General features: G+C 34.8%; 1 protein-coding gene and 1 pseudogene across 1 annotated transcript; both read right to left on the bottom strand.

Moving 5' to 3' along the window:
- Window positions 1-1,000: 1,000 nt before the first annotated feature.
- LOC118070438 (uncharacterized) lies at window positions 1,001-1,617 on the bottom strand (annotated as a pseudogene).
- Window positions 1,618-11,918: 10,301 nt separating this feature from the next.
- On the bottom strand, window positions 11,919-16,118 carry LOC118070433 (putative nuclease HARBI1). Its single transcript, XM_035089032.1, has 5 exons — window positions 15,994-16,118; window positions 13,009-13,212; window positions 12,653-12,917; window positions 12,054-12,490; window positions 11,919-11,928 (listed from the first exon to the last, which is right to left on the bottom strand). The coding sequence occupies exons 1-5, from the start codon at window positions 16,116-16,118 to the stop codon at window positions 11,919-11,921; spliced, it is 1,041 nt and encodes a 346-aa protein (XP_034944923.1).
- Window positions 16,119-17,654: the final 1,536 nt, after the last annotated feature.

Genomic DNA, 17,654 nt, shown 5'->3' with positions numbered 1-17,654 from the left:
TATAACCCCAAGGAAGTGTATCAGTTGTTTGTGCTAAAAGAACTCTTTTATTGTTTTCCCAACTTAATGCTAATTTTTGTCTACTAATTGTATATACTTCATGTTTCTTGCTAACTATATGATATTCCGTTTTACATAATTTTTCATGATTAAGTAAGCATTTTTTAAACTTCAAATGTTATAGATTTTGTTGTTGCAGTTTTGTTTTATCATATTTTTCTTTTTTTTTTGAACTTTAAATGTGTACATTTTTGCTTTGAGACTAATGAATTCCGTCATTATTTCACCTTTATTTTCATCTTTCATAAGGCCTACAATTTTTTTATTAACTAATGGAATATTAAAACGGTTATTTGGTGGATAGTCTGAGGTGTCAAATTTATGTATATTATCTTTGATGCAATCTATCTATTTCTATCTTAAAGTGATTTGAACATCTATCACATAAGAATAGTTTGTGTGCATTTTTAGAAATTTGATTTCCAACTAATCTTGAAAGATCCTTTATCAGACAAAAATGAAAAACTGGATTAATATTATTTTCATCACCTACTTCTACTCTACTTTGTACCATTAACAGGTGAATACATGGCTCATCTACTTTATAATATTTACTTAAATATAACGGAATAATTTCACAATTATTATCTAAACCATACGTACAGTCATCTAAACCATACACATTTATTGCTAAATCGTTGAGTTTTTCAAATTTTGGAACATCATGTAAGGTTGTAGGACAGTTGATACCCTCACATTTTAACATACTTTTGTAATCAGGATATGAACTTGTTCTTGTTGAATTTACAAAAACAGGATAAAGAACTGCAGTAACAGCCCAAAAGAAACAACATTGATCGTTGTTTTTAATATTTAGTACTGCTTTTTTTTGTTGTATAAATTTTGGTAGAGGTATAAATGTAGATTGTTCAGCTAATAGAGGAAGATAAAGATTAATATTGACTTGCAGATATTCAATTTCTACAAGTGACCAACCAGAATCTCGTTCTTGAAAATCCTCAACTTTTGTTAGTAGTTTGTCAACAACATTTTCCAGAAAATGTTTTTTTATGTCTGTTGACGGCAAAATTGCTTCATTTTTAATATTAAAGTACTTAATTACTACAACTGTTCCATCATTTGTTTGATTACTGAATTTACAAGCAAGGACAAAGTTCACTTTTAAATTTCCCTCACTTGTTACTATATCTGTCAACTTTTCGGTAATCAGCTTTTCAGCGTCCAATAAGAAGTCTCGTAAATTTAAATGTTGCAAGTTAATGACAACACTAGTGCGAATTCGATTTTGAAAATATTTTCTAAATCTTTCCATCGAATCAATTGTTCTGTTGATTGAAGGCTCCCTCCAACGATTGAATGATTTATAAACTTTTCATGTAATGTTGCGAATGCTGCAATTATCAATTGAATTCGTTGTTTTTTACCAACCGATAAACCACTCGATTGCAAATGTCTGTTTAATGTAGTAATATTGTCACTACTAACTCGCACCCACTTATCGATGATTTCACTAGATTCATGATTCAAAGATGGTAGAAGAGTATAAGCCTCCTCCATCATTTTAATTAAATCAGAATAATAGTTTAATGCACTCATTTTTTTCGACTATACTAGACAAACTTCAGAATTACAATGATGAAAAAGTGTGTTTAAAAAGATTTATATAGGATTTTGGATGACCTTGTAATGAGTACCATAATCCAAAAAAATTTCTTGAAAGTTCGAGAATATCAATTACTAAATTTAACTTTCATTGAATAACGATTTTTTTAGAATGTAGAGAGGGGAAATATTTAAATCAGAAGAACAATAATTTCGAATTTTTTTATTTATTTATTTATTTTTTTTTTTTTATTTATTGTATTCATTATCTTTGTAACATGGAAATTTTTTTCAGATTACATTGATTATCGTAAGATTTACATTTCATCAATTGTATCCATTATATTTTTTTTTTTGGCATGTAAAATTTTAGATTACATTTCATCATTAACTATGAATTCAAAAGAATTGTTAGCTCCACCATGGTACAACAATGATAATCTGTTGTCAGCGGCCAACTCAACCAATTTTTCAAATTCTTTATGATTTGCCAAAATTTTCACCGTTCTTGGAGATAAAAATATCATGTAGCTATTTTTAACTGTTGCCACAACTTTTGTTCCATACACAGTTTCAAGTTCTTTTGAACCAGTAATTTTATACGTTTTAGACGGTTTTAATGTATCCATCTTTTTGGTTGGTAAGTACGTCTCACACTTGGCAATTTTATTTACTCTTGATAGATCCATTTTTACCGTTTTAAATTATGTACAACAATGTATTTCTCACAGTTTCAATTGATTAGTGATTTTTAACATGAGTTGCATGGGTATAAATACAATTCATCCCCTCCAAAACAAAGATTCCAGATTGTTTCAATTTTTGATGCAATCATAAATTTAAACATGCGTATAAAACGTTTACATGATGTTTCCTCATCCCCCGCTGAAAACTTCCGGAACATGTTAAGGCTGTGAATCAACCCTGAGATCATTTAAATTCTTGCTTGATTTTCCAAGAAAAATCGAATGCATGATGTTTCATCATCCTTGCTGAAAATTTCCAGAACATTTCAAGGCTATAAATCAGCCCTGAGATCATGTGAATTTTTTGCTTGGTTTTCCAAGAAAAAAAATCTTGAGGGGTTGGCATGATGTTTCATCATCATTCTCGCTGAAAATTTTAGACTATCGAAAATTACATGTAATGAAAAAAAAATACAATTTTATAGACAATCGTTGTAGTGATCAAACAATAAAATTAGATGTTATAATTTTAAAGTAGGGATAAACACATAAATAGATGATTTACCAAAAAACTTTTCAGTTGGGTTTTCCATTTTGGCATGTGTACAAATTTTTGAGCGCATCATGGGAATGATATTGGATGTTCAAGGTTTCAAGCAGCCAAATAATCAGTTTTCAGTGAAAGAATTGGCGACTATTACCTACCAAGATAATAGTGATGGTATGGAAGACATTTCAGTGATAATTTTTAAACCGCCATATCAGTGGGAATATTTACCTGAAAAATATGAATGCATAAATTCGTGGTTGATACGTAATTATCATGGCATTCCATGGAAATCTGGAACAATACCATATGAGGAACTTCCATATATTCATCGTGTACTTGTCAAAGATCGAAACCATATTCACGTGAAAGGAAATGAAAAGAAAAAATGGTTAGAAAGTTTAATTGACAACTTAAAAGTTGTAATGAATTTGGATGAGCTTGGATGTCCTTCGCTACATGTTCCGGATATGAATCATCTAAAAGATTGTGGGGTGCATAATGGAGAAAATAAAAAATGTGCAGAAAAGAATGTAAAAATTCTAAAAGCATGGTATATGGTGAATTTTCACGAAAAAACCCTATTTGAGAAGTCATTCAAATTGTATTGTTTATTGAAAAATATAACAAAAATGTCAAGTAAAGATATTGCTTGTCTTCCAAAGTATTTTTTCTTGAAGATTGTTCCAGAATACATCGACGATATTTGGGATAAATTACCGGAACATTTACAACTTGATAGAGATATCTTATTGCATCGTAAATGTTACAAACATTACATGTCATTAGATCATACAAGAACATTGAGAATTAATTGTATTTATTGTAAAAAAGAAAAATTCATTCATTCAAATACATCAAATAAAAATGCATAATTGTTATTTCTTAAATAAAAATTCTTTCTCAAGATAAAAATCTTATTATTATTGTTAAAGAAGTCATTTAACGTAAATAATTATAAATCATAGTTCAGAAAATATAAAATCAAAAAAGATAATTATCTTTTGTTTCAATAATTTTTTTACATTTAAAATACGTTTAGTTATGATTATGAGAACATAAACAAAGTGAAAAAGAGATAAGGGTGAGGAAAATATGATGCAGTCGACCGACTGAATCAGACGTTAACGTTCCTAATTGAAATAAAATAAGTCGATTATTTCTCGACACATGGCCCTTTCAGCTCTTGCATGAATCACAGCTTCTTAGCGGAGAATAAAAGTATAGACAAAGTGAGGAAGCGGTGGCAGAGCGAGGAAAAGAAGATAGCAGAGGCATGAGCAACAAAGAAAACACGTTTAATTAAAAATCCAATCGAAAAAATATGTGTCTAAAATTATTCATCTATGGTAGAGATCGTTTACAAACTTTTTTAATTATAAAAAAGGAAAAAATGTCATTTTTCTTGTTGTCAAATTATTTTCTCTATCTGTAATTTGATGCTGAGTGATGTGATCAAGGCCTCTCTATATAGATTTAAATCAATATCGTTCAATGATTTTTTCACCATTGGCCTCTTTGAAAAATATAAACATTTAGCCATGGTGTATGATGCATAGGACAAAATATTTAGTTCATTTTCGACAGTCAAACTGATCAAACCATACCAAGTAAGTAGTGACTTTTGCTTCATTCAACTATAAAAAGTGTGTTTTTTTTTAAATTTTATGCATTGATATGATTATTAACTTCCCAGTAAGAAGTTATAGTAATGGGTCCGATTTTGCGAATCGCTAATTTTGACATATCTCCACGTTTTAAGGTCCCCAGAGTTGAATACGTGGACGTCTGTGTGTGTATGTACATATGTGCGTATGTTCGTATGTTCGTACGTGCGTTCGGAATTATTTTCCGCCTCGATTATCTCGAGAACAAAAAATGATATCGACGTGGGACCAACTGCATTCGACGCGTAATTACGTTACTTAGAACTGATTAGATTTTGAGCAAAATCGGTCCAGCCATTTTTTATGCAGAATCAAAAAACTAAAAAAATAGTGAACTACCTAAATTCTGCAATTTATAAATTATGCCATTTTTTAGACGGAATTTCGAAATCTTTTGAAAAATATGAATATCAAATGTTTAGAATAATTGTACAGAAATATGATGACAGTATTTCATAGAAAAAAAAAATTTTAAAAAACGAAATCAGCAATAAAAAAATTTTAAACTTGTGTTGGGATGGAGAAAATAGTCAATGATTATTCTTAATAATAAGAAATTGTGTTCATAACGATTGAACATTGTTAATAACAAATGATTATCGATCATAATAATATTTGAATAAAAAATTTTTTAATTGTTATAAACAAATAAAAATAGAGATCTATGCAATATATTTGAATTCTTTTAACGCGTAATTTTTTCTTTTGCTAAAAAAAAGTTACCAACCGTACGACATGAATGGAAACTCATTCTTTTTGTTTCTAACAATTAAATCTGTTATAAACAATGAAAATAGAGATCTATGCAATATATTTGAATTCTTCTAACGCGTAATTTTTTCTTTTGCTAAAAAAAAGTTACTAACCGTACGAAAGAAAAGCTGACGTCACAAGGTCAGCATTCTTCAAGTAGAAAATAAAAATTGAGTTATCACCTGAACCAGAGGTGGTAATTACCTCATATCATATTAATTGTTGCTTTTTTTAGAAGTATCATAAGGTATTTCTTTCAAGAGGGTTAAAATAAGAATATTAAAAAAAAAAATCAAAAAATACAATATGTTTAATCGACTTAGCATTAAAAACTCGTGGCAAGACGAGTGCTACCACCACACCTCTAATGGCAAGCCCTGATTTTGGGTATCAGCGAAACCGGAAGTTGGACAATCTGATTCAACAGCTAAAGAGTAGACCGGTACAGATGTGGGATAGTTAGGATTACGCTTTATAATTGCTAAAGTTTGCTCACGTTTAATTCAAGTATTATCATTAATGAATTATTTTATAACAAAATACCCTCTCTTTCATAGACTTGTTATATCCTTGGATACAAAACATCCATAAATTGGTGACCCTGACATGATCGGAAGGGAGGAAAGCAAATAAGAAAAGTTCCAACAACTGGCACGTGTCGACAATCATCTTGAAGCACCACATGTGTGGATCTAACTCATAAAACTCATCATCTAAAATTGATGATGAGTTTTAACGACAGATAACCTGCTGGATTTAAACCCGAAATTACTGAGGACTTCTCAAAACGTTTAGGATGTGCTAGCACTCCTAACCTAAAATACGATTCCAATGACAAAATGCCATAACACAACAACATAACCTTGCAAATCAAATCAACCAAGTCAGTAAGAACGCTTGTAATGCGCACATGAATTTCTAGAGACCTTAGCTGCCAAAGTTCAATGAAAGTGATCTCAACTTCTGGTTCCCGATGGTCGAGTCCGAGTTCCGAGCTTGAAAACCCATAACGATAACGTGAAATTCAACGCAGTAAAGAGAGCCCTAGATGAGAATACTGCTACACAACTTGCTGATATCGTAGAAGCTCCGACAGATAAGGACCGTTACCAAATGCTAAGAAAAAAACAATTCTGAAACGGTTAAAAAAAAATACGCCGAAATGAATTTAACTCTCTACTAAAAGATTTGGTTTTAGATGATAAAAACCCTCTGAGTTACTGAGAGAGATGAAGATCCTAGCCAAGGATGATGTAAAAGACGGACTCCTACACAAGCTATGGCTGAAGCGACTTCCAGCTTCAATCAAACCTGTTCTCGCCATATCTGAAGAAATGTCATTAACCGGTCTAGGAGAGATAGCGGATCATAGAATACTGAAGACCCAAGGATCGAATATATCAACAGCGTCACATTCTTATCAACCTAATCCAATGACAGAATTATCATTCTTGCATAGGGTAGTAGATGAGTTCAAAAGAGCCCTTACAACGTGTTTAGAAGAAGTAAAAGAACTGCAAAATGAACGTCGATCAAGGACGAAAAATAGATCCATATCCGATGAATATACTCCTAGATCATCGACGCCAGGTCATGGCGGCATTTGTTGGTACCACGCCAAGCATGATATAAATGCAGCTGCGTGCAGCGGAAAGGGGTGCAAATTTGAATCTCTGCTGAATACGGAAAACGTGAATTGCTGTCATACATAGAGGCGGTGGATGACAGCTACATCGATGCTAATAATAACCAAAGCATATTCAAAGAGCCTCGACTACATATCACAGACAAAATTACACAACAACGCTTTTGCATTGATTCGGGTACAGTTATATTACTTCTACTGTCATCAATTTTATGTAATGAGCAACCAAAAACAGATTCAGTACTCTTTGCTGCAAATTTATCACCAATCGACACTTACGGTACTCATGTACTGTTTTCAATCTTTAATATTACAAGAGAGTTAACATGTCTATTTATCATTGCCGACGTGAATACTCCAATTGTGGGTGCAGATTTCCTTTCTCACTATGGTTTGCTTATTGACTTCAAGAATAAACGACTCATCGATTCAGAGACTTAGATTTCGACAGTAGGAGACACTTGTGATCCTCTCTACTTTAATATCTCGACGATTGGCCGAAATCATGTCTGCACAGAATTGCTCAAAGAATTCATTCAAATAGCTAGTCCTACACAAAGAAACATGAGAAAAGCTAACTCAGTATTTGCTCATAAAATAATAACAAATGGACCACCTGTAACTGAACGATTCAGAAAAGAACAGGTGACGAAGCCAAAGCTGCAAAATCTGAAATCCAATATATATTATCTATAGGAAAATTAAAACCTGTGTGTAGCCCGTGGGCAAGCCCCATACAGGTAGTACAAAAGAAAACAGATGAATTTTGGTGAACCTGTGGAGACTACAGGAAGCTAGATGCTGTTACAGAGCCTGATAAATACTTATCATCACAAATTGTAAGCCTCTTCCCTCTTCTTCACAAAAAAAACTGTCTTTACCACATTGGATTTTGAAAAAGCTCACCACCAAATCCTGATGCATCTTGATGCCATTAAGAAGACGGCAATTACTATACCATGAGGTTTATATGAATATTTAGTGATGCAATTTGGCTTAAAAATGCCTCCCAAACATTCCAAATATTCATGGATGAAGTATTTCGGGGACTAGATTGTACTTTTGTGTACATTGACGACATCTTGATCATGTCAGAGGATGAAAACTGGAAATGATACATTAGTATCGAAGAAGCATTCCTGGCATGACTCATCTCCAAGCACTTTTGGATAAATACTCTACATCATGCAAGAAAAACGACGAAACAAAAGTCGTGTGGACTAAAGACGCTAAAGAATCATTTGAAACTGTCGAAGAAAAACTTAAAAATGTAACAAAACTGGTATTTCCTATAAACAATGCACCATTAATACTCACTACTGATGCTTCTACTATATGTATCAGCGCAGCCTTAGAACAATTTTAAGATGGAATTTGTAAGCTACTGGGTTTCTATCCAAAAAAATTGACAGACACAGAAACACGATATAGTACTTACGATAGAAAGCTCTTCGCCGCAATGAAACACTTCCAGTATCTTTTAAAGTGCATAGAATTCAAAATAAGAACGGATCATAAACCTCTAACATATTCATTGAAGCAAAAACTAAGCAAAACTTCTGAAAGACAATTACAACAGCTAGATTACATATCACAATTTTCTCCAAGATTTAATTGAAAACCTCTTGGGAATCAAACTGCAAGAAATAACAATTGACGACAATACAATAATTTACTGTGATATTATACAACATAGGTCGTCCATACTTACCTAAAAGTCTTCAAAAAAAGCATTCGATACAATTCACAATTTCTTACTTTCTAGTCGAAAGGTAACGTCTCTACAGCTACAAGAAAAATCTGTATGGCCGGGAATCAAAAAAGATGCAATGAAGTAGGCTAAAGAGTGTATGGCATGTCAAAAAGCTAAGGTCTATCGACACAATCAAACAAAGTCAAACCACATTGATGTTCTAGACACGAGATTCAGCTATATACACGTTGACATCATTCATCTACCAAAAGTTAAAAGTTACAAATACTGCCTGGCAATTATGGATCGCTTTATCAGATGTCCTGTAACCGTTCCAACAAAGGACATATCAGCTGAAACAATTACAACAACACTAGTTGACAACTGGATATCTCACTTCGGGACTCCAATTACAATAACTTCAAATCAAGGTAGTCAATTTGTATGTACATCTCTTTCCTCTGGTATTGCCTTAATCCGTTCTTTTGGAGATTGGAAACCTTTGGTGTTATTTACATATACTAAGTAGGTAACTTCTCTTTTACCCAGTGAGCACTTTCCGACGTTTATCTTTAGATGGCGTGACTTTAACCTTTCAAGGACTGTTCTTAGATGTTTTTTTTTTTATTGAAAAGCAACTGAAGCTCCAGTGAAAGCTCATATTATCTGCATTGTAGTGTATAAATTAAAAAAATTATTATTATTAAATTTAGACTATTTATTATTAACAATCGAAAAATTTAGTTAAAAACAGTAAACAAATAATAATTTACATGAAAATCAAGTGATGGTCTTTTCGCAAAATACAAAAAAAAATATCAGTGCTCTGCAGTGGTCTAGGTGCGACTCGAAAGGTCCACACGACAAACTTCCCATTGGAAAAAACGAAAAAACAATTCGAATAGAACCCGTTTCCATTCTTTATAACAAATGGAATTGTTAAAAACGAAATGAGTCTGTTTTTATTCATTTGATATGATAATTACTTTATTTCAGTAAAAGGAAAAATTGTGCTTTAGAAGAATTCGAATATACCTCATAGATCCTTTTTTTCATTATTTACAACAAATTTCATTGTTATACACGGAAAAAGTATGTTTTCATCTATGTCATACGGTTGGTAACATTTTTTTAGTAAAAGAAAAAATTATGCGTTAAAAGTACTCATATATATAGAAAAGGTCCCTATTTTCATTGTTTATAACAATTTAAAACTTATTATTTAAATATTACTATGATCAATAAACACTTGTTAGTAACAATGTTCAATTGTTATGAACACAATTCCATATTATTGACAAGTATTATTGACTATTATAGCGTCTTTCATGCTGTTTTCTCAATCCTGACACGAGTTTAAAATTCTTTCATTGCTGATTTTGTTTTTTAAAATTTTTTTTTTCGATGAAATATTGTCACTATATTTTCATACAAGTATTCTAATCATTGAATATTTATATTTTTTTTAAAGATTTCGAAATTTTGTCTAAAAAATGGTATAATTTATAAATTGAGAAATTCAGGTCATTTTACATTTTTGCTAGTTGTTTGGTTCTGCAAAAATAATGGCTGAACCGATTTTGCTGAATATCTAATTAGTTCTAAGTTACATAATTACGCGTTAAATGCAATTGGTCCCACATCGATATCATTTTTTGTTCTCGAGATAATCGAGGCGAAAAATAATTCCGAACGCACATACGTACATACGCATACACAGACGTCCACTGGAAAACGATCGTATTCGACTCTGGGAACCTTAAAACGTGGAGATATGTCAAAATTCGGGATTCGCAAAATCGGACCCATTACTATAACTTCCCACTGGAAAGTTAATAAAGGTGATCGGTTACGGGCACACTGCATACAACATACAAAATTAAGAATTCACTGAAAACAAAATCTGTTATGACAGGAGAACGCCTGATTGAATATGTTTAGTAAATGTATTTTTAAAAATGTATGTTGATTGATGTCCCTTCGTGGAAGGGTGGCGACATCTTTATCGCTGGTAAGTTCGAGAGCTGCACTTACACCTTCATCTACGGGAGAAATTCCTGAGTAATGTTACAAATACTCCGATTACCAGCCACTACGACCAACGATAAGGTAGAAGTCCACATGACCTTCAGAGGTCAAACACCAGAGGAGACACTAGTACTGACAAAGCGGCGCTGCGACGGCAGAATGGGCGGAGCCTCTCGAAGGAAGGGGTCCTGACAACGACGCCGGAAGCACACCGCGGCGACTGAGAGCCGTACTGAGAAGAGTGTTCCTTAGATGCTCTTCATGTGCTCTTGTACGCTTACGCAGTAGTAAAAAACATGGTAGAAGGGGTAGAAAATCAGTGGTGGGGAGCCCGAAAGCATTGAAGCAACTGAGGAACTCTTTTCTCAGTTCGACTATAGTTGGGCTGACGCCGTCATCAAGTCAAGGCAGAAGTACATTTCGCTCTTCGTGAGCTGTTTGTTGAGTTGATACTGTACCGGAAGTTAGATCAAGAACTGGAAAACGCGATCGTGGTATTGTGACTTCTGAAGAAATAGCCGTCCCAGAAGCTAGAGGAGATATTGAACCACCGTACACTGCAGTGAAGGACACCGGGATAGTCCAACGTGGGTCTACAACATCCTGACGCAACGTAAAACCACGCCAGCAGTCCCAGGAAGGAGTCAACAACACTTGAAGAAGTTCCAGCACCAAGGTCGATGAGCTCGCTTCAGATTATCTGTCAAGAGCATCGGGTCAAGCCACGGTGCGCCGCTTAAGAAACATTGTAAAATATTTCACTTGTAACTTCTTATATTACTTGTTTAATTGTTGCACTCCGTCCCGTACCCGAGTCGCATCTTAATTTGGTACTGATAATTATTCCACTCTGGAAGCAAGTTCGTAAATACGCTGAGCCGCTTCAGGTCAGGGGAGAAAAATCCCGCACGTGTTTGTAAAAGAATTCTTGTAATCAAGTTATTATCATACATACATGTGTGGACGCAATTATTCTGGGTAACCCCCCTCGTGTATCTATTTGCATGGAATTCCAGGGATTGGAGGATTTCCTGAAGGACGCCTCTCTAATTGCCAAGAGAACTGAGGTCCTTACCCAAAAACTCATCAACTCACACTTTGAATTGATCGTCGCAGGAGTTTAAGGACTTAACTGTGTAAATATCGTGTTATAATTTTCTAGAATAATAAATGAAAACTTGTACAATCATCAAGTGATTACGGATTACTGAATAACGGTTGATAACAACCAAAAATTACTTGACAATTGTGCCCGATCACAAAGTTGAAAAAGAAATTAACGTAAACTGAAACAAAATAGAATGTTATTAACTCAAAAAATACAATATGAGATTCGTTACATACATAAAGTATTAAAACGTACTTATGAAAATAGTTATGAATCATTCTTCTCTGCTGATTCTGCACAAACGGCTGATGAGTAGCAGGAATCCTGTCATAGCCTCTTTGATTTATAAGTGGGGGAGGAATAGCTTGTCGAGTAACATTATACAACACAGCTGATGCAATTATTGCTGTCAATGTTGACTCTGGTTTAAAAAATCTGGAACCAATGGTGAGAACAGCAAACATACGCCCCCAAACGCCAAAACACCTTTCGACCATCGCTCGAGTTCGAATTTGGGATTCATTATAATGAATTTCCGCTCGAGTTGTCGGATTTTGTAATGGTGACATTATAAATGGCACTTGAGAATATGCAGAATCACCGACTAATAACGAATTATCGAATTCACCATTTTCGAATCTTCTTTTTATTCTCGAATTGTCAAATACAGTAGCATCGTGCGCCGATCCTGGCCATCGTGCTACAATATCCATGATCTCCAACCTAGAGTTGACTATCACCTGGGTGTTGATAGAAAAAATGATTTTCTATTTCGAAACAACTCTGCATGATCTCCTCCTGTCATATTGACGTATTAGGTTCCATTATTTTTCAGAATTGTTACAAATTATTTACTTATAACAAAATGATTCAGCATACATACCATACGATTGGACCCGAACGTGAACGCAATCATTAGCACCCAATACACGAGGAAAAGCAGCTCGATTGAAATTTCGACAGTGGACAGCTCTAATTTCTTGACGAGGAGGCATGTAGATGTAACGCTCTCTCAATCCAGCGATTCCTTCTGACACTCGGTGTATTATCCGCCAAACACTAGTTTTACTTATGCCCGTGAAGTCACCTACAGTGATATAAAATGATCCAGTAGCTAGGAACCGCATAGTCACGAGCATCTGGATAATTGCTGGAATTGCATTATTTCTGAAAATTGAAATGAATATCAAATAATGTAAATAAAATTGAAATGAACCTTTATTATTAATGTGTATGTAATATCAGATTTTTTATATACTTTTCGGTGTCGTGAGAAATGACAGCTTCTATTTGGTCAAAAACTTTTGTTGTCATCGCTTTTGTTAAGCGAAATCTTTCAACAAAATCATCATCGTCGAAAAAATCGAACCAATTTATTCGAGAACGAATGATACCAGGTCTTCTGACAATGTCATCATCGTCGTCATCAAAGAGAAGCAGTAGCATAAAATTATATATTGTCCTGAGCAAATACATTATATTGTATACATTTTATTTGTAATAAGAAAAAAATTATAAAAAATTACGTTTACATTGATAACTGTGGAAAAAAATAAGTTCATAACATTACTTTTTTTGATATTTGCCTTTATCTCATTTTCACTGCTTATTGCATACTTTTTATTGATTAATTCAATTGTTTACATACTGTATGCAATAATTATGAATAAGATTAGGTTTAATTTAAATAAAAAGATATTATAAATGACAAATATTTACCTGTTCATTCTAATATTCGTTTAAACTCACAATTATACAATAAACTTTATGCCGGTCAACCATGTGTACTTTCTGTTTTGGTAATAAAAAATAGTTTGTCATTTACCCGCCAGGTGGCGCTAAAGACAACTTCTTCTTTTTTTCAATTTTAAGTTGGTATACAATAACCCGAGGTTATTGATGAAACTCGCCCTAAATAGTGTGTACTACAGGTAGTATAAAGTAATTTCAAGCATAATTTAAGTGAAATTGTATAAATTATTATTAATTTCAGGCCGTATAGGGGACGGCGGAGTGTGGTAGTACACTTGTACAGATTGTAAATAGTGTGTACTACAGGTAGTATAAAGTAATTTCAATCACAATGTGAATGGAATTGTATAAATTATTATTTTTTTTATATATCTGTCGCTTCTCCTTATTTCGTATTCATATTCCACGTTGCTATTAGCTCACCGAAGCCGAACTTCGAGAAGCTCCACAACGTAAGTGAGAACGAATTTACACACACGCAGCTTTTCCAGGTTGAGATAATTCTAGGGAAGATTTCCAGCCCGAGTATCTTGGTTAAAAAATCATCCGAAATACCAAAGAAAGAAAACAAATAGTACAATAGTTCTTTTAGTAACAATAGTTCAGTTTGCATATACTATATATAACCTAAAGTTCAATAATTATTTCCATAAAAAAAGTCTGATTCTCTACCCTTCATGCTATTCAACAGTTACATCTATTTTTAAACCCCCTAAAATATTTTTCTTTCTTTTCTGGCGCGAAGCCATTTCCCGCCAGAACATCTCAATTGGCGCTCGAACTCCCTCGGAATCGAATTTTCTTCTTGAACTATTAATTAGAGATTATTAATAATTTGTATTTTTATTCTATGACTAATTTGATTTCTAATTTTCAAGAGATTTTTATATCAGTTGTATCTATATTCTTCCTCACTCGCCTCACGCTTTGTGAGATTAATAACTTTCATTTTTCAGCTAATATAAAACTTAAATTTTCTTTCTTTAATTGAATTCTTGGAAATTTCGAGAACCTTTGTTCTATTGGTGACGTGTTTATGAATGCGCGCATATCAACCGAGATTTCTATAGAATTGAACGCGAAGTTGGTTACGACGAAAAGATCTTAATCTCTACGCGTAAACAAGTCGAACGCGTGAAGAAAATTGGCGGCAAAACCCATTTGTGATCGTCATTTATCTATTTCTTAGTAATAAAATATTTATTTATTTCAATTATGTATCGTTGAATAAAATTTGAGTCCCTTAAAAATGTGAAAAATATCACTGATTTTTATACACGCTACAAAAAGACTCACAGACACCTGAGTCCATTGTTACGCATCGCCAAGTGCCCTAGAGTGTCTAGAGACAGACATTTTGTTCAGTAATTAATTACTGAATAGCTAACCTCGCTCAATTCAATAATTCAAATCTGGTCACCTGGCCGGTAACCAATCAGAACACTCATCACTCATCACCACGCCGAATTCCGGGCTTCACGATTTTTCTCGATGAAACTCGATTGTCGACGAGTTGTTGCTGAACCGCGATGATGATTACTTCTCAAGTAATCATCGAGATCATAATTAGTGCTCAACAATTAACTTCAGCAGCTCACTAAACTCATCTAGTGTTCAAGAAATTCATAACTTTTACTGTAGTCATAAATTCTGGACTCATCATTAACAACGCGGCCTTACTACCCACGTCGTAGTGCATTCAAACATTCATTCACTAGTGTACTATCAGTGCTCATCGTCTTTATAAACTCAAGTGAACTCATACACTCATTTACTTTCGAACTGTGATTATTGTTGCCTATTATTTAATAAAATTTATCAGTGTTGAATAAGTGTTGTACATTTTCGATCACGTTAACCCGGCATTTTACTCATCCTATATCATTATTATACATATTTATGGTCCTTCAAGTCGGATTAACTCGATCAATGGCGCAGTGATTTTAGTGCTCATGCACTCACCGAACTCTCTGTGCTCTTTGTTTCAAGACGTAAACGATACTTTGAGTCGCTGTCGCGCGCAAGTGCTGAGACATTCTTTACCAATAATACCCAGTTTTGTTTTGGTGCTTAGTGAGTATCATCAAACTTAACTTTATATCAGTGACACTCAATTCACACTTTATAGTGGTGCTTGTCTTAAACTGAAACTCAACCATTTTTATGTACAGTGACACTCATTTAAACTCATTAACAGTGGTGCTCATTATTTTCTAGACTCATTTTTATTTATTTTACTCACGATTAATTTTTTTTGACACATTATTGTAATAATTAGAGCTCATAGACTCATTATAATTATTTATTAATTTAATTATTATTTTTTTTGGACTCAATTTTCAATTTAACGGTGCTTTAGTAGGTGAACTCATCAACTATTTAAGATAGCAGAGTCGAAGAAAAGAGAACCTGAGACACCTGATGTGCCAGGAAATGCACTCAATCATCTAATCATCAGAGTCAAGAGCCCACGAGTAAATCAGACACTCACGACGAACCAGATACTGATGCTGGTCCATCACAGCAGCTCGGCACTGATGCTGGAGGCACAAAGAAGACCAAGAGCAGGCCTAAATCCCCTGTTTCCAAGGCCTCTTTACAGTCGGCTTCACTCATGTATCGCCATAAAATCAAATATAGACGACACAGGATCTTGTTAGAAGAGGCCAATAATTTAGAGACCTTTTTGAACTCATCACTCACAACCGCTGACTTGCTCGCCAAACAAGACGTCGTAGATACCTTTTGGTGTGACTTTATCGACGAGCACAATGCACTCATCAGTAACTGCACTCAAGAGTTCATGGAGTCTGACTATGTAAAAAAGGGGATTTACGAAACAGCACTCAGACACTACACTCAATGTCTTCAGATGATAAAGGAAGAATATCATATGCGCACTCAACATCTTCCACAGGCTCAGCACTCAATTGCTCAATCATTGCTCTAGGATAATTTTCCGGAGATTACCATCTCTGAGTTCAATGGGGAGTATAGTGACTGGAGGCCATTCCACGACTTGTTTGTCGCAATGGTCAAGGATCACCTCACGATGCCTGTCGTCAAGAAGATCTGATACTTGAAGAGTAGCCTGAAGGGCAAAGCACAGAGTTTGCTCACCTCTGTGCCTCCAACAGGCGAAATGTTCGAGTCAGCCTGGGAGACAGTGACCAAGCGTTATGAGAACAAGAAACTTCTCATAACTCCTCAAGTCGACCGACTTCTGAAGCTGCAACAACTCACCAGCAAGTCGGCTGACGCAGTCAATGGATTCATCAGCATACTTACTGACTTATTCAACGCACTCAAAGCTCTGGGCTCACCAGTACAGCACTGGGATCACCTATTGGTACCTCTCCTGACGCCCAAGCTTGATACGAGCACCAAAGAGGCTTGGGAGAATCGCAAGGTGCCTCGACGAAAATGCCGAGACTGTTACACAGTCTCCTGCACTCAACAACACTCATTTGCACTCTTGCGCCCTCACAAATTCAAATACTCAACACCATAACTCACATGCATTCATCAATGCAGATCATAGCCTATCAAACTCACCTAATGCTTCCTCTGAAAATACTCACTGCTCACAAATTCTCCTCGCAACCAGCGTAGCTAACCTTATCACTCCTGCTCACACTCATACCGTACGCATTCTCGTAGACCCATGTTCTGAAGTTTCTTTGGTTTCAGAAGCACTGATGAAGCGAGCCAAACTACCATGACAACGCTCATCGCTGTCAATCACTGGAGTAGGACCAGCGCAAGCTGGTCGGGCAAAGGGGAAAGCTGCACTCACACTAAGGTCCAGGTACTCAACAGACGCAGTCAACGTCGGCGCTCACATACTCAAGGATCGCACTGGGTTATTACCATCATTTTCTGGTATGGTTGGTCCACTGCCACAATTCGCGGATTCGCAGTTGGCCGATCCAGACTACATGGTAGCCAGACCTGTTGACATTATACTTGGCGCAGACGTTTATGGTCAGATAATTAAACCTGAGTTGAGATCTCAGGCACAAGAGGAAGTTCCTGTATCATCAGCCAACGAACTGACTACAGATGAAGCCGCTTGTGGAGCTCATTTCAAATCAACGCACTCAAGAGATCCAACAGGTCGTTACATAGTACGCCTGCCACTCATTTCATCAC

The sequence above is a fragment of the Chelonus insularis genome, unplaced genomic scaffold (genome assembly GCF_013357705.1).
Source record: "Chelonus insularis isolate UGA/USDA-ARS -01 unplaced genomic scaffold, ASM1335770v1 contig_58_pilon, whole genome shotgun sequence".
Taxonomy (NCBI): Eukaryota; Metazoa; Arthropoda; class Insecta; order Hymenoptera; family Braconidae; genus Chelonus; species Chelonus insularis.
This window is presented reverse-complemented; position numbering and strand designations above follow the sequence as displayed.